This window comes from Leucoraja erinacea, chromosome 21 (assembly GCF_028641065.1).
Source record: "Leucoraja erinacea ecotype New England chromosome 21, Leri_hhj_1, whole genome shotgun sequence".
In the NCBI taxonomy this organism is placed as follows: domain Eukaryota; kingdom Metazoa; phylum Chordata; class Chondrichthyes; order Rajiformes; family Rajidae; genus Leucoraja; species Leucoraja erinaceus.
The window spans coordinates 15930875-15954621 of record NC_073397.1 but is presented as its reverse complement, the minus strand read 5'-3'; the positions used below and the strand labels follow the sequence as shown (position 1 = coordinate 15954621).

The 23747-nt window shown below is 48.7% G+C and overlaps 1 protein-coding gene across 9 annotated transcripts in view; it reads left to right on the top strand.

The window, feature by feature from the left end:
* Positions 1-13985, top strand: part of LOC129707287 (PHD finger protein 20-like) — a 42887-nt gene extending 28902 nt beyond the window's left edge. For all 9 annotated transcript variants that reach the window (XM_055652218.1, XM_055652217.1, XM_055652216.1 and 6 more), the window contains 8 exons: positions 1479-1760; positions 3164-3376; positions 4964-5056; positions 7309-7479; positions 10660-10844; positions 11507-11606; positions 12784-12979; positions 13523-13985. In XM_055652218.1, coding sequence (XP_055508193.1) covers positions 1479-1760; positions 3164-3376; positions 4964-5056; positions 7309-7479; positions 10660-10844; positions 11507-11606; positions 12784-12979; positions 13523-13970 — 1688 coding nt within the window. In that variant the 3' untranslated portion in view covers positions 13971-13985. The remainder of the gene's footprint in view (positions 1-1478; positions 1761-3163; positions 3377-4963; positions 5057-7308; positions 7480-10659; positions 10845-11506; positions 11607-12783; positions 12980-13522) is intronic.
* Positions 13986-23747: the final 9762 nt, after the last annotated feature.

The following is a 23747-nucleotide window of genomic DNA, read 5'->3' as shown; positions in this document are numbered from 1 at the left end:
TTAAGACTTTGAATCATCAGAAACCATCATGGGTTATTGTTATGTTTAGAAAGGAACTGCAGATGCAGGTATATACCAAAGATAGGCACCCATATAGACTGGAGTACTGGAGTAACTCAGCGGGTCAGACGGAATCTCTGGAGAAAAGGGATGGGTGACATTTCGGGTCAGGAGCCATCTTCAGATGATGCCTGACCCACTGAGTTACTCCAGCATTTGTGTCTATTGTTGGCTTTTGTTGGGTCAGGATAAGAAATACTTAGGATGTATGGTGACTCAAAATGGTCCATTGTGTGCTGCCAGGAGTGACGTTGAACCGTTCAGTGTCTCCGGCTAGGAGAAGCCCTCTTAATTTTGTGGTCACTGCTTTCCAGATCACTGATCTACCTCCCTGCATGCTGAAGGATCTTGCTTCCCCAGTATCGTTGCCTTCCATGGGCAGCTGAGTGGAGACCTAAGCCAACACTATACTCGGTCCAGTCGGGTTGACTCTTCAGTTGTCTTCCCATTTTCTAATTATAATCATAATTGTAATTTATTAGCCAAGTGTAAACAGCGCTGGAGTGTGCGTACATCCCCAGGCAGGCATGCATCACTCGGTGTTGAGTGCCAACGTATCATGTATCTTCTCTCCCTCCCCCAGCACTTTCTCTGCTCGACCCCTAAAGAACAAATCTCCTTGTGTGGGTGTGAAGATGTTGCCAGGACTGAGGGGAGGCCTGAGCTATAGTGGAAGTTTGAGCAGGCTAGGACTTTATTCCTTGGAGCGCAGGAGGATGAGGGGTGATCTTATAGAGGTGCACAAAATCATGAGAGGAATAGAAAGGATGAATAGAAAGTGTGAGCTTGCGGTGGCACGGAGGGCGTCACTCTCTGGTGAGAGCAACTGGCTGGTGATCACATACACACCGAGCCCTCTGGACCATTCCCCCGACTACCACCAACAGCCCTGTAGCCTGGCGCTCAGCAATGAGAAGAATTAAACCGCACGTCAGTCCAACAACCCAACGTTACCCGTGTGTGATGGGCTGTCCAAACTTGGGAAAGGCGAGGGCTGAAGCTCCTTGGTTTCCATCTCCTCTCCCTGACCAACGTCAGGTCTGGTGTTTTCTCCCTGGATGTTCTTGGCATGTAGATGACGTGTTACTAATCCAAACAAAGCCCATCCTATCTGTCATCCCTTGCAGTTGACGTGGGGTAAGGTGTTGTCTTGTTGCTGATCACTATTGATGTAACAACTTGTCTCGCTCCGAGGTATATCATTGACCTAACGCAACAGTATGTATTGCCTTGCTTGACACTCTGAGCATAACAGCCCAGCAGAGCTGACCAGCACTGCACTAGCTTAACATAACCTCTCTAAACTGCTCATTTTTGTACTTGCGGTGGGGGAAAAGTTTTTTTAATGATTACAGAAACTTTTTTTCTTTACCTCACTTCTCTTGCCCTCCCCCCCCCCTCTCAATCCCCTCCCTCAGTAACCAACACTGCCCAGAGCCCCGAGGAACAGCTGCCGCCCAAGGCGTTGATCATCGACCTCGACCACAACAAGTTTAAGTGCAAGATTGCCGAGTGCTCGAAAGCTTTCCGCAAAGCCAAGATGCTGCACTACCACATGAAGTACTACCATGGCATTGAGAAGGCAGAATCGGACCAAGGCTCCCCCAAGAGGAGCATGCAAACCCGAGGCTCCTGCGCCTCCGAGACTGAGTCGCTCCTGGACAGCCCCAAGAGGCGGCGCACCACCTCGGGCTCCTTGCGTGAGTATCTCGCCATGGGGGAGACCTCGTGTGGCAGAAGGAGGCAGTTTTGGTCCATCGTAGCTCTTTCGGAGAGTTGGTCCCTAATGTTCATCCCTGAAAGCCTGCCATCTCCAAGACGCACTGCAGATAAGGTGACCCAATATCTGCATCCCCAGACCCCTGGCCTGATGGTATAGTTTTGTTTAGTTTATTGTCACGTGCACCGAGGTACAGTGAAAAACCTTTGCGTGCTAACCAGTCACCGGAAAGACTATACATGATTACAATCGAGCCATCCACATGATGAAGGGAATTACATGAATAACGTTTAGTGCAAGATAGAGTCCAGTGAAGTGTGATCAAATGAGGTAGATGGTAGCTCAGAACTGTTCTCTAGTTGTTGGTGGGATGGTTCAGTTGCCTGACAACAGCCTGATAAAAGCTTAGTTTATTATCACGTGAATACGATACTGTTCAGGGTAGAAATGAGATTTAGAAGAGTGGAGTGATAATATTGGATGGTAGTACATCTTTCTTGGAAAAGCATGCGAAGAGTCGCCACAATCCGGCACCCTTTGTAGGCAACGTTTAGTTTTGTTTTACAGATACAACGTTGAAACAGGCCCTTCAGCCCACCGGTTTCACGCCAACTGGCAATCACCCTAGTACACTAGTTCTATCCGACACACTAAAGACAATTGACAGAAGCCAATTAACCTGCAAACCAGCACGACTGTGGGTGGAATGTAGAGCATCCAAAGTCATGATCAAACCTGGAGTCTCTGCCTCAGTGCGCCCAGTTTAAAAAACGATTTCTTGAACCACCTTTATTTAAGTGTAATCACTTTGCTGTCGTGGTGTTCATCAGTGTCCAGTGTGAACACAGTGATGATGTTGCCTCGTCATTTGGTCTTGTTGTCCACAAACAGGGCTCGCAGTCAGTGTTTATGGAGGTCCCTTATACACTTTAGGTTAAAGGCCCTTCAGCCCATCGTGTCCGTGCCGACCAGCGATCACCCCGTACACTCACACTGTCCTTCGTTATTCACATTAGTCCCTTTATCCTTTATCCTGTATACTGGACGGCTCGATTGTAATCATGTATAGACTTTCTGCTGTCTGGTTAGCACACAACAAAAGCTTTCACTGTAACTCGGTACACGTGACATTTAAACTAAATGCAAACCAGGGACAATTTACAATTTTTACCAAAGCCAATTAATCTACAACCTGTACGTCCTTGGAGTGTGGGAGGGAACCGGAGCACCCGGAGTAAACCCACCTGGTCACGGGGAAGAACGTACAGACTCTGTACAGACAGCACCCGTAGCCGGGATCGAACCCGTACCTCTGGCTCTGTTAAGCAGCAACTCTACCGCTGTGCCGCCCCTGTTTGCGACACTGTTTGCGTTGCCTTTCAGATGGGTCCCAGAACGTGTCCCTCCGAGACGCCCACTCTTCCAGCGTCGACCCCAGAGCCGCAAAGCTGAACGAGAAGCGACGAATCTCGGCCCCATCATCCCTCGACGTGGCTGCTCAGTCCAGGTTGTCGCTCCGGGAGAAGGCCAGGGACAACCAGACGGAGAGGTCTCACCGGAAGCTGCAGGATCGGGAACGGGGCTTCACGGACAGTGGTGAGGAGGAGCAGGGGCGATTTAGAGTTGTAGACTCATACAGCACTGAAACAGGCCCTTCGGCCCAACTTGTCCATGCCCACCAAGATGCCCCATTTACACTAGCGGCAGCCTCCAAATAAAAGGATGTACCTTTAAAATGGAGATGAGGAGGAATTTCTCTTGCCAGACGATGGTAAATTTGTAGAATTCATTGACACAAATGCCTGTGGAGGACAAGCTACTGGGTATTTTTAAAGCGTAGATTGATAGGTTCTTGATTAGGAAAGGTGTCAAAGGTTACAGGGAGAAGGCAGGAGAATGTGGTTGAAAAGGAAGAAAGGATCAGCCATGATTAATTGGTGGAGTGGACTATCTGGGCTGAATTGCATAATTCTGTTCCTTTGTTTGATGCCTGCTTTTGGTCCATATCCCTCTAAACCCTTCCCCTCCATGTATCTGTCCAAATGTCTTTTAAATGGTTTTCTATGGGTTCAACTGTAAGATCATTACATATACCCACACTCTCTGTGTGTGAAAAAGTTGTCCCTCAGATTCTTATTCCATCTTTCCCCTCTCCCCATAAACTTGTGTCCTCTGTTCTTTGATTCTCCTACTCTGGGTAAAAGACTCTGCCTTCACCCTACTATTCCCCTCATGAACTTATACATACACCTCTATAAGGCACCCCTCATCCCCCTGCACTCCAAGGAATAAAGTGGGGGGGGGGGGGGGGGGGGGGACAGTGGCGCAGTGACAGAAACCTGGGTTCGATCCTGACATCGGGTGCTGTCTACAGAGTTTGTAGGTTCGCCCTGTGACTGCCTGAGGCTCCTCCAGTTTCCTCCAACATCCCAAAGACATGCAGGTTTGTAAGTTAATTGCCCCTAGCACGTAGGGAGTGGTTGAGAAAATGAGATAACATAGAACATAGAGTGAGGGGATGATCGCTGGTCAGCGTGGACTTGCTGGACCAAAGGGCCCGTTTCCATAGGGATGGAGCAGTGGTAGAGTTGCTGCTTTACAGCGCCAGACACCCGGGTTCCTCTCCCCCCCCCCACTCCCCCCATAGACCCCGGTTCGATCCTCACCTCGGGTGCTATCAGTATGGAGTTTGCACGTTCTTTCTATGACCGCGTGGGTTTCCTCCACTATTCTTCCCCATCCCAAAGGCATGCGGGATTGTAGGATAATTGGCCTCTGTAAATTGCCCCTGGTGTGCAAGGAATGGGTGAGAAAGTGGGATAACATAGAACTAGTGAGATGGGGTGATCACCGGTCAGCGTGGATGATCAACGAGCTGAAGGGCCCGTTTCCATGCTGCATCTTTCAGTCCATCATTCAAGTTGAATAGTTAGATACAAAATGCTGAAGTAGCTCAGTGGGTCAGGCAGTATCTCTGAAGAAAAGTCTGAAGACTTCAAGACATCACCCATTCCTTTTCGTTGCCTGACCCACTGAGTTACTCCAGCATTTTGTGTCTTATCTTCGGTAGAAACCAGCGTCTGCAGTTCCTTCCTACACAAGTGGAATAGTTATCCAGTTTCTCGTCATTTTTTTTTCTAAATAACTTACTTGCCTTGTTTGTCTGCTGTGGGTCGCACACAGGAATGAAAGAGAAGAACAAGGAGAAAAAGGTACGTGATTTCCTCAAGGTGAAACTGAAGAAAAAGAAAAAAAAGAAAAAAAAAGTGAAGTCAGGTGAGAGAATTTTGACATCTGGGAAATGTTTGTAGCTGGCCATGTCAGAGACAGTTGTATAAAAGACTTTTTATTTTTGTACGGTACTGTAGGTTGTTTGTGTAATAAGACAGCAAGAATTAAAATATTTTTAGCTAGAAGGTGGGAGATTCCAATTATTGAGGTAGAAACAAGGAACTGCAGATGATGGCTTGCACAAAAAGACAGTAGCTCTGCGGGTCAGGCAGCATCTCTGGAGAACATGGATACGTGACGTTTCAGGTCTGGACCCCGATACATCACCCATCCAATTTCTCCAGAGATGCTGCCTGACCTGTTGGGTTACTCCCTCACCTAGTGCCCAGTTATTGAGGCCCCATTCAACATTGAGAGAGATTTGGAGCTGCATAAACAATGGAGCCACGATGTGCTGGAGATAATTTGCCACTCCAATTCAATGCTTTGAGCCAAAAGCCAAGAGTAGTTTGGAAAGATGGATGAAGGAACGAGGAGAAGATAGCAAATGCCATCGCTGATTTCTGTGGAGCAGTCACTTCCAGCACGGACTGGATATGGTAACTACAATGCAATTTTCTATGTGTTAAAACATGTGTTGTTCTTTCAGCAGGTGGCAATAGTGGTGTGTGTGTGTACGTGTACAAGTGTGTATCCGCGTGTACACGTGACTCACGGACACATGCATGCGAGTCTCGGTGTGTGTGTGTGTGTGTGCATGCTCGCGCGCGTGTTTTTGTTGAAAGCTTTCACCGTGGCAAAGGTCCTAACCAATCCCCGGAATTATTTCCCCACCTGTTCCTCTGACTATATTGCAATTCATCTCCAGCGGATCGATGAATTGTTCCCAGTCACCTGGATGACCAGGTAACAGAATGACAAAGCACTGTTTGTTATCTCCTGGGCAGTTGAGGACTGATGAGGTGTTATATGGCACTGGTCAGACAGCGTTTGGGGTATTGTGAGCAATTTTGCGCTCCTTGTATGAGGAAGGATGTGCAGGCGTTGGAGAGGATCCAGAAGACGTTCATGAGAATGATCCCGGGAATGATTTGGTTGAATGATGATGAGCGTTTGATGGCACTGGCCCTGTAGTATGGATGAAGTATAATGCACTGGGCCTGTACTCACTGTGGAGTTTAAAAGGATGAGGAGGGACTGAATGAAACTTACCGAATAGTGAAAGGCCTGGATAGAGTGGATGTGGAGAGGATGTTTCCACTAATGGAACCATTCTGCCCATCAAGTCTACTCCATTCAATCATGGCTTATCTATCTATCCCACTCAACCCCATTCTCCCCATAACTCCCGTACTAATCAAGAAACTGAATCTCTGCCTTAAAAAGATTAATTGACTTGGCCTCCACAGCCTTCTGTGGCAATGAATTCCACAGATTCACCACCCTCTGGGCGAGACATTCCTCATCATTTCCTTCCTAAAGGTACGTCCTTTTATTCTGAAGCTACGGCCTCTAGTCCTAGACTCTCCCACTAGTGGAAACATTCTCTCCACATCCACTCTGTGCAAGCCTTTCACCTCAGCACTTGGTAGGACCAACCAGAACCTGTTCCTTGATGTTCCTCCTCCCCAGACCCATGGGATCTCCCAAAGTGGTTCATCTCACCACCTGGTTCAGGCGGAACTCTGGGGCAGGCTAATTAAGACACAAAATACTGGAGCAACTCAGCGTGTCAGGCAGCATCCCTGGAGATCGTGGATAGGTATAGGAAGGAACTGCAGATGATGGAGTATAGCAAAGATAGACACAACATGCTGGAGTAACTCATCAGGTCAGCATCTCTGGAGAAAATGAATAGCTAACATTTTGGGTCGGAACCTTTATTCAGACTGGAAGGTGGGTGGGGTGGGGGGGAGTGGGGGTAAAAAAAGGACAGGACAAATCGGGCCGGCAACAGAGGACCTCAGGAAGGATGGAGCCCACAATGGTCCGTTGTTTGCTGTGAAGGTGTGATAACAAGAGTGATACAAGGACACGACCAATGGAACATGGATAGGTGACGTTTCAGACCGATGAATGTTGGTCTTTCCTGAGATACCAACAGGCAAGATGGTTTCTGCTCACCCCCTCGGGTGGAAATGTCCGGATCAGCGTTCCTTTTCTCCGAGATAACACTGCCCTCTCACAATCGGCGAATCAATGCTGGGTTCCCTGTATTGCCTGTTTATTTATCTCGCTTCTGGCCGATGTTGTTATTGAGCGTGTTGTGCTGATGCCTTTGAATTCTTTGATCGCAGAGCTTTCTGACAGTGAAGAGAACGTAGATGTCTCCAGAGATTGCCCACCTAAAAAATCCACATTCCTCTCAACCAGATCTTCCTCCTCTTACAAATTTCCCTTCTCCCATAAATACACAACCTTATGCACTTCTGACTCGGGATACCTCATGGAAGGACTGAAGTTTGACGGTTGGTGATCTGATTTTCTTTTTGCTTTATGCTCCCACCTTCTCTCCAAAATGCACAAATGCAGTGCCCTGTGTTGTATTTAAAAAATATTCTGCGATAGAAGGAACTTGCATTTGTCTGTGTCGGTAGGAACTACAGATGCTAGTTTACACCGAAGATAGACACAAAAAGCTGCAGTAACTCAGCGGGTCAGGCAGCATCTCTGGAGAAAAGGAATGTGACATTTCGGGTGGAGACCCTTCTTCGGACCGAGAGCTTGGGGAGAGGGAAATGAGAGATACGAGAAGGTACATAGAATACACAAATGAATGAACTGTATGCAAAAGGACAAATCAAAGCCAGCGACGATGATCACGGAGAGGTGGAGCCCACACAAAGGGCAGCAAGGGACCATTGTGGGCTCTACCTTCCAGCGGTGAGTTCTCTTCCAAGTGAAATAGGAGGTGAGGGAGACTGGAGGCTGAAAAGGTCTTTCGGGTTCTTGGTGCGTTTTGTGAGTGAAGAGGTTTCCACGTTTAGAAAGGAGATGAGGAGGAATTTCTTTAGTCGGAGGGTGGTGAATCTGTGGAATTCATTGCCACAGGTGGCTGTGGAGGCCAAGTCAATGGATATTTTTAAGGCAGAGATTGACAAATTCTTGATTGGTCAGGGTGTCAGGGGTCAATGTGGCCCTTGTGGCTAAGGGGATCAGAGGGTATGGAGAGAAGGCAGGTACGGGATACTGAGTTAGATGATCAGCCATGATCATATTGAATGGCGGTGCAGGCTCGAAGGGCCGAATGGCCTACTCCTGCACCCTATGTTTCTATGTCATGGGGAGAAGACTGGAGAGTGCGGAAAGATAGATCAGCCACGATTGAATGGCGGTGTAGGCTTGATGGACCAATTGGCCTAATTCTGATCCAGTGACGTGAACATGTGGAGGGGGAGGAGAAGAAACGAGACGTCAACACATGCCAGTCAGTGATAAGAAATCAAGGTCATTAGTGGAAAAAGGGAGTGCTGAGATGAAGGCCCTTGCCAACAAGAACCAGTTTGAGATGAGTAGCACGGAATGATGTTAGATGAGAGACAAAGGTTGACTAGGTTGCATCACAAACACCGACAGGGACTATTAGGGCTGATGTTCCACGTGGGCGATAGAATTTGTAAGGAGCGATTGGATTGGATATATTGGCTTGATTGCACTCCCATTTTAATCCCAAAAGTGCCCCTGGGGAGCATTGTTTATCGATATCGCGGAAACAGGCCAAGCTAGCCTGCACCTGCCAGCGATCGCCCCATACACTAGCACTATCATGCACACTAAGGATAATTTACAACCAAAGTCAATGAACCTACAAACCTGTACATCTTTGGAGTGTGGGAGGAAAACGGAGCACCCGGAGAAAATCCACATGGTCACAGGGAGAACGTACAAGCTCTGTACAGACAGCACCCGTAGTTGGGGTCGAACCCGTGTCGCTGGTGCTGTGAGGCAGCGACTCTACTGCTGCCGCCCCTGAGGAACGGCAGAAAGTGACACGGGGAGATGTAGGGAGGAGATTCCTGAGCTTGCAGCCCCAGCGACTCTCCCCGTTCAGAGCAAGTCAAGAGGCCAGAGATGAGAGGCACAGATACGACCCAGGCTTTAGTTGGTCTACATGTATCGCCCTGGGTAACAAGGAGAGTTGCCGTGGTCAGGAACGAATGCCAGAAGCAGATTTACAAGCGATTCAAGAAATAATTTGCACTTGATCGAAAGGTAAAGTGGAAAGATTTAAAGGAAGTTGCAAAGTAGTGTATTCAGGTGGTGAATCCTTGCTGATAGCACAATGGCTTCACTTATCTGCACCTGCCACAGCTCCCTCCAGTATATTTTAGTATAGTTAAAGATACAGCGCAGAAACAGACCCTTCGGCCCACCGAGTCCGCACCGACCAGCAATCCCCGCACATTCACACTAGGGATAATTTACAATTATACCACGACAATAAACCTACAAACCTGCACGTCTTTGGAGTGTGGGAGGAAACCGAAGATCTCGGAGAAGACCCGCGGGGAGAACGCACAAACTCTGTACAGACAGCACTAGTAGTCAGGATTGGACCCGTGTCTCTGGCACTGCGAGGCAGCAACTCTACTGCCGCGCCACCCACTTGATGCAGCGGTTGGAGACAGATAGCAAGAACAGCTTTAGAGGCCTCGGTGGTGTGTTGACTTTGTGTCCTGCATGCTTGAAAACAAAGTATTAATTTTATGTAATGCTTTTCATGACCTCGTGCCATTGGATTAAAATGTATAACGGTGTACAGAGTTGTACCACAATATTGATTGAAAACTATTTGGTTTGACTTTGAAAATACTCTGGGAAGAAGGCAACAAGTGGAGGATTAAGTGTCTGAAGTTTATTTTGGTTGGTGGGCAGGAGGGTGTATCTATTCCCTCAGTATTTAGAGATACAGCGTGGAAACAGGCCCTTTGGCCCACCGAGTCCGCGCCAACCAGCAATCCCCGTACACTAGCATTAGCTTACACACTAGGAACAATTTACAGAAGCCAATTAACCTACAAACCTGCACGTCTTTGGAGTGTGCGAGGAAACCGGAGCACCTGGAGATAACCCACGTGGTCACAGGGAGAACGTATAAATTCTGTACTGACAGCACCGGAGGTCATGATGGAACCCGGGTCACCAGCGCCATGAGGCAGCAACCCCATCGCTGTGCCATCTCCCCCCCCCCGTTTATTGTTTGTGCCCGAGTACTCGTGTTGAGACCTGCCTTTGTTAATGTTGATTGCATTGTATACATTTGTCCAGAAAGACCAAAGACACTTTAATGCTGACGCCACTTCTGCATCACTGCTACTCTCTCCCTCCTATTCTTGGCCTCGTCCCCAGCCTCCTCCTGCCCCCTCATCGCAGGACATTTGCATGCTTTCATTCTTGCTGGGGGCATTCACTCACCCTCTGTGTTCTCCCCCCAAATTGGGTCGACTTATTTTTTGCCCACAGCTGCAATCTGCCTCTGATCTTCCCCAGCACCCAGGGCCGAGTGTTCAGTTTAGAGATACAGCAGGGAAACAATCCGGGTCTCTGGCGCTGAGAAACAGCGGCTCTACCTGCTGCGCCACTGTGTGTTGCTGTCCGTGATTTTCTTTCCCGCTGGCGGAGGCTGACGGCGGTGCCGATGTTGTTAGATGTTTCAGATGACGATCCCACGAGCGACTCGTCCACGGACAGCCTGATGTGGAGCGAGGACGAGTACAGTCAGGAAGTTGACGTGACCACCAACCCCTACGACACGGGCGACGGGGAGGACAGCCAGCTGGAGGTTGTGCGCTGCATCTGCGAAGTGGAGGAGGAGAACGAGTTCATGATCCAGGTATCAACGCCGTGCCGTCGAACTAATACAAATTTTAACCACAATAATCGATCCAAGACAGCAGATCAGAGCAGCATCACGGAGCGGTTGTGTTCCTTGAAATCGATCCACATCCCAATTTATGTATTATCTATTTTTGAGTTTAGTTTATTGCCACGTGTACTGCTTTTTGCCGATTTTATGTGAACCAGTGGATCCGGCACCTCCGTTAATCCAGTTGAAATTACGAGAGGGCACTCGAAATCCCAACCCCCCCCCCCCCGGAAGGTTGTGGCTCATCGGGACTTCCACGCCGATCGGCGGGTTGAATTTGCCCCCTGAGGCTGGGGCTCTGGAAGTCCAGCCCGGCCGAAGCCGGCAGATCTGTTCCCATAGCCGACTTCCGAGACTGACTTAGCCGGCCACCATCTCGGCTCCAGGGTGGACCGTCCCAGTACCGTTGAACTCCTCTTGGAGGCCGCGACCTCTGCTGGGCCGGATAATCCAGCAAGGCTCTGGAATCGCGGGTGCCGGAAGAAATGATGCTGGACCCGTATCTTAATCATGGCCATGCTCTGGCAATGATATCCAGCTTGAACGGTGTGTTTCAGAAACAGCTCGTAATAAATGTCCAGGCTACTTTGTGAGCGGTAACTGATCTCACTTCCATGTTCCCCTGGCAGTGTGAGGAGTGTCTATGCTGGCAACACGGTGTTTGCATGGGCTTGCTGGAGGATAGTGTTCCCGAGATCTACACCTGCTACATGTGCCGCGACCCGCCAGGTGAGTGTCAGGTTAGCCAAACAAAACGTGGTCAAAGGTCACCTATACCTTTCCTCCGGAGTTGCTGCCTGACTTGCTGGGTTACTCCAGCACTTTGTGTTTGTCTTTGGTATAAACCAGCAACTGCAGTTCCTTGTGTTACAATAGACAATAGATACAGGAATAGGCCATTCGGCCCTTCGAGCCAGCACCACCATTCATTGTGATCATGGCTGATCATTCACATTCAGTACCCCGTTCCTGCCTTCTCACCATATCCCCTGACTCCGCTATCTTTAAGAGCTCGATCAAACTTACACATTCAGTAAGTTAGTTACATTTTCGTGCTCTATCAGCTTACATTCTCTGTAGTGTCCTGTGCTCCTGGGCATTGGAGTTGCCGAACCAGGTCGTGATGCAACCAGTTAAAAATTCTCCCACTAGTGGAAACATCCTGGCATCTAATCCATTTTATCACCTCCGAACCTTTGTATGTTTCAGTAAGATCATTTATTCTTCTAAATTCTGAACTTCATAAGTCATAGGAGCAGAAGTAGGCCATTCGGCCCATCACGTCTCCTCCGCCATTCAATCGTGGCTGATCTATCTTTCCCTCTCAACCCCATTCTCCAGCCTTCTCCCCATAACCATTGACACCCTTACTAATCAAGTATCTGTCAATATCTGCCTTAAAAATGTGTATTGACTTGGCCTCCACAGCCGTCTGTGACAATGAATTCCACAGATTTACCACCCTCTGACTAAAGAAATTCCTCCTCATCTCCTTTCTAAAGATACGTCCTTTGAGTATTGATGGAGTTTTTTTTAAGCTGTTTGCAATCAGAAACTTCTCTCATGGAGCATTGAAGAGTACAGCACAGGAACAATGTGCCACGATGTTTGTGTCGACCATGATGCCTAGCTGAACTGATCTCATCTGCCTGCACGTGATCCATAAACATCTATTCACCGCACTTTCTTGTTCCTATCTAAACGCCTTTTATACCCCACTATTGTACCTGCTTCCACCACCACCCGGCAATGTGTTCCAGGCACCCACCACCCACTGTGTAAAAAAAAAAAAATTCTGTTGTGCTGCAGCAAGCACAAATTTCATTGTCCTATCTGGGACACATGACAATAAACTCGCTTGACTTGACTCTTATTGTGGATGATCGATCTGTTCCTTCTGCTGCAGAACATCGCTTGAGTTCCAGATACTGGTACGACAAGGAGTGGCTCAGCAGTGGCCACATGCATGGCCTGACCTTTCTCAAAGAGAATTACTCCCATCAGAACAGCGGCAATATAGTTGCGACACACCAGCTACTGGGAGACGTGCACCGGGTGATCGAGGTACTACACGGGCTGCAGCTGAAGATATACATCCTCCAGTAAGTAGCGGCACTGCTGGGTGTAACAATGAACCAAATGCTGCCATTTGTCATCAATAATTATGATCACGAAGACTATAGAATCAACATCACCCCATCTTCCCAACAGTAGACAGACGCACAGTGCTGGAGTTACTCAGCGGGTCAGGCAGCATCTTTGGAGAAAAAGGATGGGAGACCTTTTGGGTTGGGACCCTTCTTCAGACTGAAAGTAGACGGGAGGGAACTGGAGGAAAAGCATCGAACCAATCAGGGCTGGAAACTGATGACCAAGGATGGGTGGAGCCCACAATGGTCTATCGTTGGCTGGGGAAGAGGTGATAATGAAGGGATACAAGGATGCAAACAGTGGAACTAGTGGGACGACTATGGTGGGTGAGGGGTGGGGGGGAAATTCAAGAGTTACTTGGAATTAGATAAATCAATATTCACACCTGCCCAATGTAAACTGCCCAAGCGAAATATGAGGTGCTGTTCCTTGATCCATTTCCTTGCTTCTACCCTGCTGGAACGTTGACTGTTGTGTGATTTGTTTGTCCTCAGGAATAAGGATCAACCGGACCTGAAGCTGTGGTCCAAGCCCTGGCGGGTCAACTCCACCGCCATCGAGAAGTTACGGGAGAGGCACAGTGCGCCCAGTGAAGACAGCAACAGCGGCCTGAGCGCCAGCGCGCCGGGCAGGACCCCGAATGGCACGTCGGAGCGGCAGAACAGGGTCCCGGTCATCGAGGAGTCCTACATCACCAGCGAGCACTGCTACCAGAAGCCCCGGGCCTACTATCCTGCCGCCGAGCAGCGGCTGGTGGTGGAGACCAGGAACTCCTCGCTGGACGAAGGTTTCGGGCGGATGCGGGAGAACGGGGACGAGACGCTGGCCGAGAGGTTCGGCAGGAACGTCGATGAAGACTCAGGGCGGCCCGACTATGATTTTCGTCGAGAGCAAGACAGCGTCTGCAAGGTCAGTGACTCCCAGGGAGATCCACAGAAATAGGCTTTGGTTAGTCCGCATTTGATGCATTGCGTGTAGTTTAATTTAGAGATACAGCATGGAAACAGGCCCTTCGGCCCACCGTGTCCATGCCGACCACTGATCACCCGTACACTAGTTCTGTACTACACAGGAGGAACAATTTACAGAATCGTATTCAGCCTACAATCCTGCACGCATTTGGAGTGTGGGAGGAAACCAGAGCACCCAGAGGAAACCCACACAGTCACAGGGAGAACGTATAAACTCTGTACAGACGGCACCTGTGGTCAGGATTGAACCCGGGGTCTCTGGCGCTGTAAGGTGGCAACTCTACCGCTGCGCCACTGTGCCATCCTAGTTTCGGTCGCCCCATTACAGGAAGGATGTGGAGGTTTTGGAAAGGGCGCAGAGGAGATTCACCAGAAAGATGCCTGGATTAGAGGATATTAGATACAAGGAGAGGCTGGACAGACTTGGATCATTTTCTCTGGAATGCCAGAGGTCGTGGGGGGGAGGGGTCCTGATAGAAACATAGAAATATAGGTGCAGGAGTAGGCCATTCGGACCTTCGAGCCTGCACTGCCATCCAAAGTGGTCATGGCTGATCATCTAAAATCAGTGCCCCGTTCCTGCTTTTACCCCATATCCCTTGATTCCTTCAGCCCTAAGAACTGAATCTAACTCTCTTTTGAAAACATCAGAAATATATAAAATGATGAGAGGCACAGATAGTGTAGACCGGCAGAATCTTTTTCCCAGGATGGAAATGTCAAAGACTAAAGGGCAGAGCTTTAAGCTTTGAGGGGCAAAGTGTAAATGAACTGTGTGATGCAAGTTGTACACAGGGGGTGGGGAGTGGTGGGAATGCCCTGGCAGTGGAGGCAGATACGATATTTATGATGGCATTTAAGGGGTTTTTGGATGGCGCATGGAATGCAGAGAATGTAGGGATATGGATCATGTACAGGTTGTATATGTAACCCACATCCCTCCATTCCCTGCATATCCATGAGCCTATCCAATAACCCCTTAAATCGTATACATCATTGGCATCATATCCAGCACAGACATTGTGGGCCGAAGGGCCTATACCTGTGCCGTACTGTTCTATGAGAACTTTCCGGTAGGCGGCGCGGCTCTGGCCAGCAGCGGCCTCTGCAGTCTGTCCGCGTTTTTATTGTTTTCTGTCTGTGTTTTATCATTGGTTGGGGTGTGTGTGTGGGGGGGTGGTGGGGGTGGGGTTAAAATATCCAGCACAGACATTGTGGGCCGTTGGGGGGCCGCAAGGGCCCTCCAACAGGAAGAAGCCGGGGGACTCTGGTGCTACCTGTCGCCGTCGCGGGGCTGGCCGAGTCTATGAGAACTTGCTGCTGCTGCTCCTGCTGCTGCTGCTGCTCAGCTGAAGCTGCTGCCCCTGACGGCGGCGCCGGGAGCCCGCGGATCCCTGTACTTGTTTTCGGGGCTCCTGCATTCTCCCGCCCGCCCGTTGCTTGGTTTACAGGACGCAGAGCAACATCACGGGTGTGCGAAGGGCTTTAATGGCCCGAGTTCATTTGTCCTTCCGTGTCTTCCCTCAAAGCCAGTGGGTGGCTGGGCTATCTCAGGGGGGCTGTGTCTAGACTCACACTCAGTACGGGGGACTGATTCTCTTCCCTGAAGGGCTTTAGTGCATCACATGAGTTTCCATGGCAATCTGGTAATGTCACAAACATTGGTGCAAACCTTTCAATTACAAATCAAGTACATTTGCTTGATGATATGATGGAGTTTCAGATCATTAGTCCAGGCCTTTAGATGCTTCCAGTGTTAATCATGTCCAGTAATAGCCACTGTCTAGTTTAGAGATACAGCGCAGAGACAAGCCCTTCGGCCCACCAAGTCCGTGCCGACCAGCAATCACCACGTACACCAGCACTATCCTACACACTAGGGACAATTTACAATTTTACTGAAGCTACTTAACTTGCAAGGGTATGGGAGGAAACCGGAGCACCCGGAGAAACCCCCACGTGGTCACAGGGAGAAGGTACAAAACTCCATGCAGAGAGCACCCACAGTCAGTATCGAACCTAGTTCTCTGGCGCTGTGAGGCAGCAACTCTAGTGCTGAGCCACTGATCATGTAGCTGATAGTGGAAGCGGACACGGTGCAAGTGTGTTTACATAAAGCAAAAGGATTTGCCAACAGAGTTAGAGGCAACAAATCTGAGATTTATTCTGCAAGGGCAGCTTGGGGAGATTAGAGGAGGACGCAGATTGTAATAACCGAGCATGTGTCGCAGACAACACACTGGCTGCACTTGATCACACACGCACACAATTGGCCGTTGTTTTTCACCAGCCAATAATTAAACACCAGATTGTTGACCAGGACAAATGATTGACCAGCACATGAAACATCTTTGCAAGCCGCTTCCAACCAAAAAAAGACTTTTCCTTCCAGAATTAGTTTTTAGTTTAATTAGTTTAATTATCTCTCTCTCTCTCTTTTCTCTCCCTCTCTCTCTCTCTCGCTCTGCCTCTCTCTCTCCCTCTCTCCCTCTCTCCCTCTCTCCCTCTCTCCCTCTCTCTCTCCCTCTCTCTCTCCTCTCTCTCTCTCTCCTCTCTCTCCCTCTCTCTCTCTCTCCAGGACGAGGCCTGTCACAGGATGGACTTCATCGAGAGAGAGCTGGACGGTGAGTCATGATCATACGATGCAGAATCAGGCCCTTCTAAGATGCCCTAACTAAGCTAGTCCCACCTGCCCACGTTTGGCCCATATCCCTCTAAACCATTCCCATTCATGTATCTGTCCTAGAAGTGCAGATGCTGGAGAATCGAAGGTTACACAAAAAAGCTGGAGAAACTCAGCGGGTGCAGCAGCATCTATGGAGCGAAGGAAATAGGCAACGTTTCAGGCCGAAACCCTTCTTCAGAAACCATTCCCATTCATGTATCTGTCCAAAGGGTCAGAAGTAGATTCTGACCTGAAACATCTCCCATCATTTTTCTCCAGAGATGCTGCCTGACCCGCTGAGTTACTCCAGCACTTTGTCTCTATTTTCAGTATAAATGAGCATCCACAGTTCCTTTCTACAAACTACCTGTCCAAATGTCTTCGACATGCTGTTATAGTACCTGCTTCAACTACTTCCTCTGGCAGCTTGGTCCATATGCCCACCACCCTCTGTAGTGTGGGTGGGAGAGCGGGCGGTGTGGCTGATCCTCCCCAACCAACAGGGAAACGCTCGAGGGACAGGTGAAGTGTTTCCTCTGGTCCCTTTGTCCCACAGTTGAATGAGGCAGGACCAGGTCTTATTGGGGTGCTTACACAGATGTGTTCACTCATTGGGAAAGACTTGAGTGGGGAGATTACAAGATAAGGGGCTGGCCTTTAAAAAAACAGGTTGCTTAGAGGCGGCAGCATAGAGTTGCTGCCGCACAGTACCAGAGACCTGGGTTTGAGCCTGACCTCGAGTGCTGTCTTTGTGGAGTTTGTTCGTTCTCCCTGTGACCGCGTGGGTTTTCTCCGGGTGCTCTGGCCTCCTCCCACACCCCAACAACATGTGGGCTGGTAGGAGTGAGATGACCATAGAACTAGTGTGGATGAAGGGTCTGTTTCCATGTTGTTTCTTTGGATACTATAGGTTTGGGGGGGATATGGGCCAAGCGCAGCCAGGTGGGACTAGGCAAGTTGGTCGGCGTGAGCAACATCTCTGGAGGAAAAGAATGGGTGACACTTTGGGTCAGAACCCTTCTTCAGACTGAAAGTAGATGTGGGGGAGGGAGGGGGTAACGAGATGAGAAAAGGCCAGAACAAATCAGGCCCAGCAGCAGATGACCAAGGAAGGGTGGAGCCCATAATGGCCCATTGTAGGTTGGGGAAGAGGTGTTAACACAGGGATGCAGGGAGTTCATGCTGACCAGATTTCGCCCCGTACACTAGCACTATCCTACACACTAGGGACAATTTAACCAAGTAACGTACAAACCTGTACGTCTTTGGAGTGTAGGAGGAAGCCAGAGCACCCGGAGTAAAACCCACACGATCACAGGGAGAACGTACAAACTCCGTACAGACAGCACTGAAGTCGGGATCAAACCCGGGTCTCTGGTGCTGTGAGGCAGCAACTCTACCGCTGTGCCGCCCTAGTGTTCGGGTTCATCCTAGTAAAAACATTAACGGCTGTTCCAATCGCAGATGCAGCCTAGACATTACCGGTCCCAAACGCTATTATTATAGTTTTATAGGCCTCGAAGAGTAGATATAATAAATTTAAAAGCTGCAAAGCTCTTCCTTGCGTGTTTTTACATTCCATCTCCTTTGTTTGACCCTGTAGTTCTGGAGAGCTGGCTGGACTACTCCGGCGAGCTGGAACCCCCTTTTGATCCATTTTTTGTAATGCAAAAATCAATAGGCTGCCTCAACATCTTTTTTAGAACAGGATGAAACATTGCTTTATCTGATGGGATAAATTGCGGACTCAAAATTTTGAACATTGCAAGGTTCGCAGCAGCAAGCTCTTCCTTGCCTCCCTTTGTTTGACCCTGTAGCCCTGTGGCGAGCTGGAGCTACGCCTCTAACGCTGCTTGCGGACTTGGACGCTCCCTCGACCCTGTGTGAGCTACGCCTCTAACGCTGGCGGACGGACGCTCCCTCGACCACAGGCTGTTGCCTGCCCGGGGGAGAGAGGGGTTGGGGGGGCATGGGGGGTCAGACAGTCCAACGTCCCCAGAGACCCCACCATCGCCAACACTGCCCACGGCCGTAAACGGAAGCCGCTTGGATCTGCATTTAACGCCGACAAATCCGGACTCGTGTTTGTACTTTTTATTCTGTCTGTCTACATTTTGCGTCCGTTCTTGAGCCCCTCTCATGGAGTTCTGCGGCGTTAACGAGAGGGAGATGGCCCCCACCCGGGTGTGCAGCTTTGACTCTCGGTCGAGGGGAAGATGAGGCCTTGTGATCGCCGGCCATCCGCACGCCCCCTGCTGGTTCTGTATCGCTCGCACACCCAGTGTCGTTGGATATCATCAGAGAGCTTGATTGCCCGAGAGGGGTGGGGGAGGGGGGCTGGAAAAGCATTGTAAAGAATTTAGTACTTTCTTAAATCCTTGTGTCGATCTTTGTTGCCGTTTTATTTTGAATGGTAAACACTCCTGGCGTGCGGGCAACGCAGGGATCGGTGTGTCAGGTCCAGGAGCACTAGTTTAGTTAAAGGTAGACACAAAATGCTGGAGTATCTCAGCGGGACAGGCAGCATCTCTGGAGAGAAGGAATGGGTGACGGTTCGGGTCGAGACCCTTCTTCAGACTGATCTTCCGTCTGAAGAATGGTCCCGACCCGAAACATCATCTATTCCTTCTCTCCAGAGATGCTGCCTGTCCCGCTGAGTTACTCCAGCATTTTGTGTCTACCTTCGATTTAAACCAGCATCTGCAGTTCTTTCCTACCAGTTTAGTTAAGTTTAGAGATACAGCGCAGAAACAGTCCCTTCAGCCCACAGAGTTCATGCCGACCAGAGATCACCCCATACACTAAAACTATCTTACACACCAGGGACAATTTGCAATTTACCAAAGCTAATGAACCTACAAACCTGTAGGTCTTTGGAGTGTTGGAGGGAAATGGAGCACCCGGGCACAACCCCACGTGGTCACAGGAGGAACATACAGTCTCCGTACAGACATCACCTGCCGGCAGGATCAAGCCCGGGTCTTTGGCGCTGTGCCACCGTGCGCACTAAGTGGAGGGGGGGCCATGTTGGTGCAGGGGTGCTAGGCGTGGTAATTTGGGGGCTACTAGTGCACTTTGGGTCCTGCAGTCCTGATACGGTTAACTCATCGCGATTCAGGTCACAGACTCTTGGTTTAGTCTATTGTCACGTGTACCGAGGTACAGTGAAAATCTTTTTGTTGCGCGCTCACCAGTCAGCGGAAAGACGATACATGATTACCCAGCCGTCTACAGTGTATAGGTACAGGATAAAGGCCATAATGACTCGTGCAAGATAGATGAGGTAGATGGTAGCTCAGGACCGGTCTCTAGTTGATTCCGTTGTCTGATACCAGCTTGGAAGAAACTCCCTGTATCTGGGGGTTTGTGTTTTCACACTTCTGTACCTCTTGCCTGATGGGGAAAGAGGAGAAGACGGAACATACATTGAAATGTACAGTCATGCAACTGGTCCACGCCGACCAGGATGCCACTAGTCCCACTTGCCTGCATTTGCCCCATATCCCTCTAAACTTCTCCTATCCATTTATCTGTCCAAGTGTCTGTTATGGTACCTTACTCGACTACCTCCTCTGGCAGCTCGCTCCATATACCCACCACCCACTGAGTGGACAGGTTCCTTTAAGTCTTAACCCTCACTGTAAGCCTGTGTCCTCTGGTTTTTCATTTCCCTGCCTTGGGTAAATGACTCTGTGCATTCACCCTATTTGTTCCCCTTATGATTTTATAGACATCTAAAAGATCACCCCACAACCGCCTGCAACCCATCATGGTTTTATACATCTCTGTAACGTCACCCCTCAGCCTCCTGCTTTGCTGATTTTTGCCAGTGCCATTTCTCATCAACGGCACAGCGGGTAAAGCCACTGTCTCAAGCCGGGCTTGATCCTGACCTCGGATGCTGTCTGTGTAGAGTTTGCACGTTCTCCCTGTGACCACGTGGGTTTCCTCTGGGTGCTATGGTTTTCTCCCACATCCTAATGACGTGCGGGGATTGTAGGTTAATTGGCCCTCTGTAAATTGCCCCTCGTATATTGTTGCATGAAGATGCAAAAGACATTGAACTAGTGTGAATGGGTTAGGTGGAATAAGTGGGCTGAAGGGCCTGTTTCCATGCTGTACTTCTAAACTAAACAAAACAAAAAAAAACCTTTTTGTGTGGCCCAGCCTCCGCTGTTCAAAAAACTGACAGGAAATAAAAACACAAAATGCAGGAAAAACTCAATAGATCAGGCAGCATCTGTGGAAAGAGAAACGGTTTATGGTATAGATCAAAGCTCTTTCATGAGTGGGTTCACCCTTTAACTCTTGAACACAGACTCTGCCACTTACGTATGTTCTGATGAAGAGTCTATGACCTGATATGTTCGCTGCTTCTCTCTCCACGGGTGCTGCCTGACTTGCTGAGTTATTCAGCATTTTTTGTTTTCAGATTTGTGACATCCGTGGGTATTTTCATTTTCACCGAACTGCCTGCTTCTTCGCCACTAGAGGGCTGTAAATGCTTAGTTCTGAGTATATTCAAGGCCAAGACTTAATAAAAACAAAGCACTGGAGGAATTCAGCAGCTTCTGTGGAGGGAAAAGTACAGACGGCATTTCACATTTGAAAAAAACGGGGAGGTTTTAAGGGTGAAGGGAATCACACAGTGATGCAGCGGGTAGTGTTGCTGCCTCACAGCGTCTGAGAATCCGGTTCGATCATGACCTTGGGTGTTATATCTTGTGTGAAGTTTGCATGTTCTACCTGTGACCATGAGGATTTTTTTTTCTGGATGCTTCAGTTTCCTCCTATGTCCTAAAAACATGCCTGTTTGTAGGTTAATTCTGTAAATTTCCACTAGTGTGTAGGGAGTGGATGCGAGAGTGGGATTGATGGTCGACTGGGGTGGGCCCAGGGGCCTGATTCCATGCTCTGTCTTCCAATCAATCAATTAAATGAGCTTGCATCTTGACAAGCTGGTTGTAGCAAGGACCTTTCCTCTTGCGGGCGACTTGTGGGGTCACATAGAACAAGTGTGAATGGGTGATTGATGGTCAGCATGGAGTCTGGGAGGAATAAGTATCAATGAGTATCTTTCATTCAATCAATGAGGGTTCCATTGCTGAGAACTGTCTGCGATTCAATTTCACCGTAAATCAGAAAGGTCCATTTTCTGTGGTTATTTATATTGCATCACTCTACAGACACATCTCTTTCATTTCATTCAATGATTGCCTCACCCTCGCACTGTCCACAATTAAACCAGTGGAACTTTATCCCGTCATTACTCCATACCATGTAACATTTTTATCATTGCAAGTTTGAAGAAAGCTCAAAATTATGGGAGACTTTATTCCTTGGACAGCAGGAGGTTGTGGGGGTGATTGTTTAGAGGTCTATGGAATAGTAAGGTCAACAAATAGGGGGAATGCAGAGTCTTTTACACAGGGTAAGAGAATCAAAATCAAGGGCATAGGTTTAAACCTCCAGTTTAAATTCCATTTGGAATATTTTGGAGAACCAAGAACCAAGAGGGGCAAGATTTAATACAAACCTGAGGTAACTTTCTCATTCAGGCTGGTGGGTATATGGAATGAGCTGCCGGAGCAGGTAATTGAGGTAGATGTTACAACAGCATTTAAAAGACACTTGGATGGGTAGATGGATAGGAAAGGTTTAGAGAAAACGAGAGCAAATGTCCCACGTGAGGCCTGGCCCCCCAATGCAATATTCCACCACTCACCCGCTCCCCAATATTCCAGCACTCACCCATAGCCCCCAACTGTTCTGGGGCTGCTCATTTCACCTTATTCAATATTCAGTGTACTGTGACTTTAAAATATTTTTTAAAATGAACCCGCCCTCCATGCTGCCAGGAATGTATAGCAAAAAGGGATAGCAACATTGCAGCTTGCAATTGCACTTGCTAGGGCTGGCAGGACTGAGTGTGCAGAGACTGCAACATTGTAGCATTGTGAAGTCATAGCTGCATTTTTTTCTCAAATCTTGATTTAAAAAAATTAAAATGTGAAATATAACATCAATCTGAATGAAGCTTGACACAGACCACCACAGGACAATGGTGAGTAAGGTGGTGCAAAAAGGTTTAGCGCTATCGTGTATCGTTTGGGCGTAATTTCAGGATCACATGGAATCAAATAAATAGATAGAAACAAGCCAAGAGGTTTATTAATATATACTAGCCCAACCGGGTCCCTATCACATGGGAGGCCTGGTCCCCCAACGCAATATTCGACCACTCACCCATAGCCCCCACGGGAGGCCTAGTCCCCCAAACCAACCCGTTCCCCAACGCAATATTCCACCACTCACCCGTTCCCCCAACGCAATATTCCACCACTCACACATAGCCCCCAACTGTGCAGGGGCTGCTTATTTCACCTTATTCACCCTCCCTCATTTTAAACTTAAAAAAATTATTCAGTGTATTGTGACTAAGAAAAACATTTGCACCTGCCAGAGCTGGCAGGACACAGTGTGCTTGGATAGCAACAATGTTGTGAGCACAGCTATTGTGATGTCATAGCTCTAAGCACAGGGAATAATCTTTTCTCAATTGCAAATCTAAAAATGTCAATAACTTGTGAAATATAACATAAATCTGAATGAAATTTGACACTAAACAACCACAGGACAATTGTGATTAAGGTGGTGCAAACATTCTAGCGCTATCGTGTACTGTTTTGGCGTAGTTCCGGGAGCACATACGCATAGATGGATAGATAGATAGACAGGTAGATAGATAGATAGATAGATAGATAGATAGATAGAAAGAAACAAGACGTGAGTTTTAGTAATATATTGACCAAGTGGGACCAGTTGGGTCCCGTCCCTGCGGCATCACATGCACTAACCGCCCCCCCCCCCCCCCCCCCCACACACGCACACTAACCTCCTCTTGATTTATTATTATTAATTCATGCCTTTTCCCTCCATCCTCTGCCCTATCCACTCACGCATAGCCCCCAACTGCACAGGTGCGGCTAAGAGGGATGGGTTTGGAGAGGTTGAGGGGTAGACGGAGAGGGAAGGGGTAGAGATTGGGGGGTTGCGCGGTGTCACAAGGGAGGGCTGGTCCCC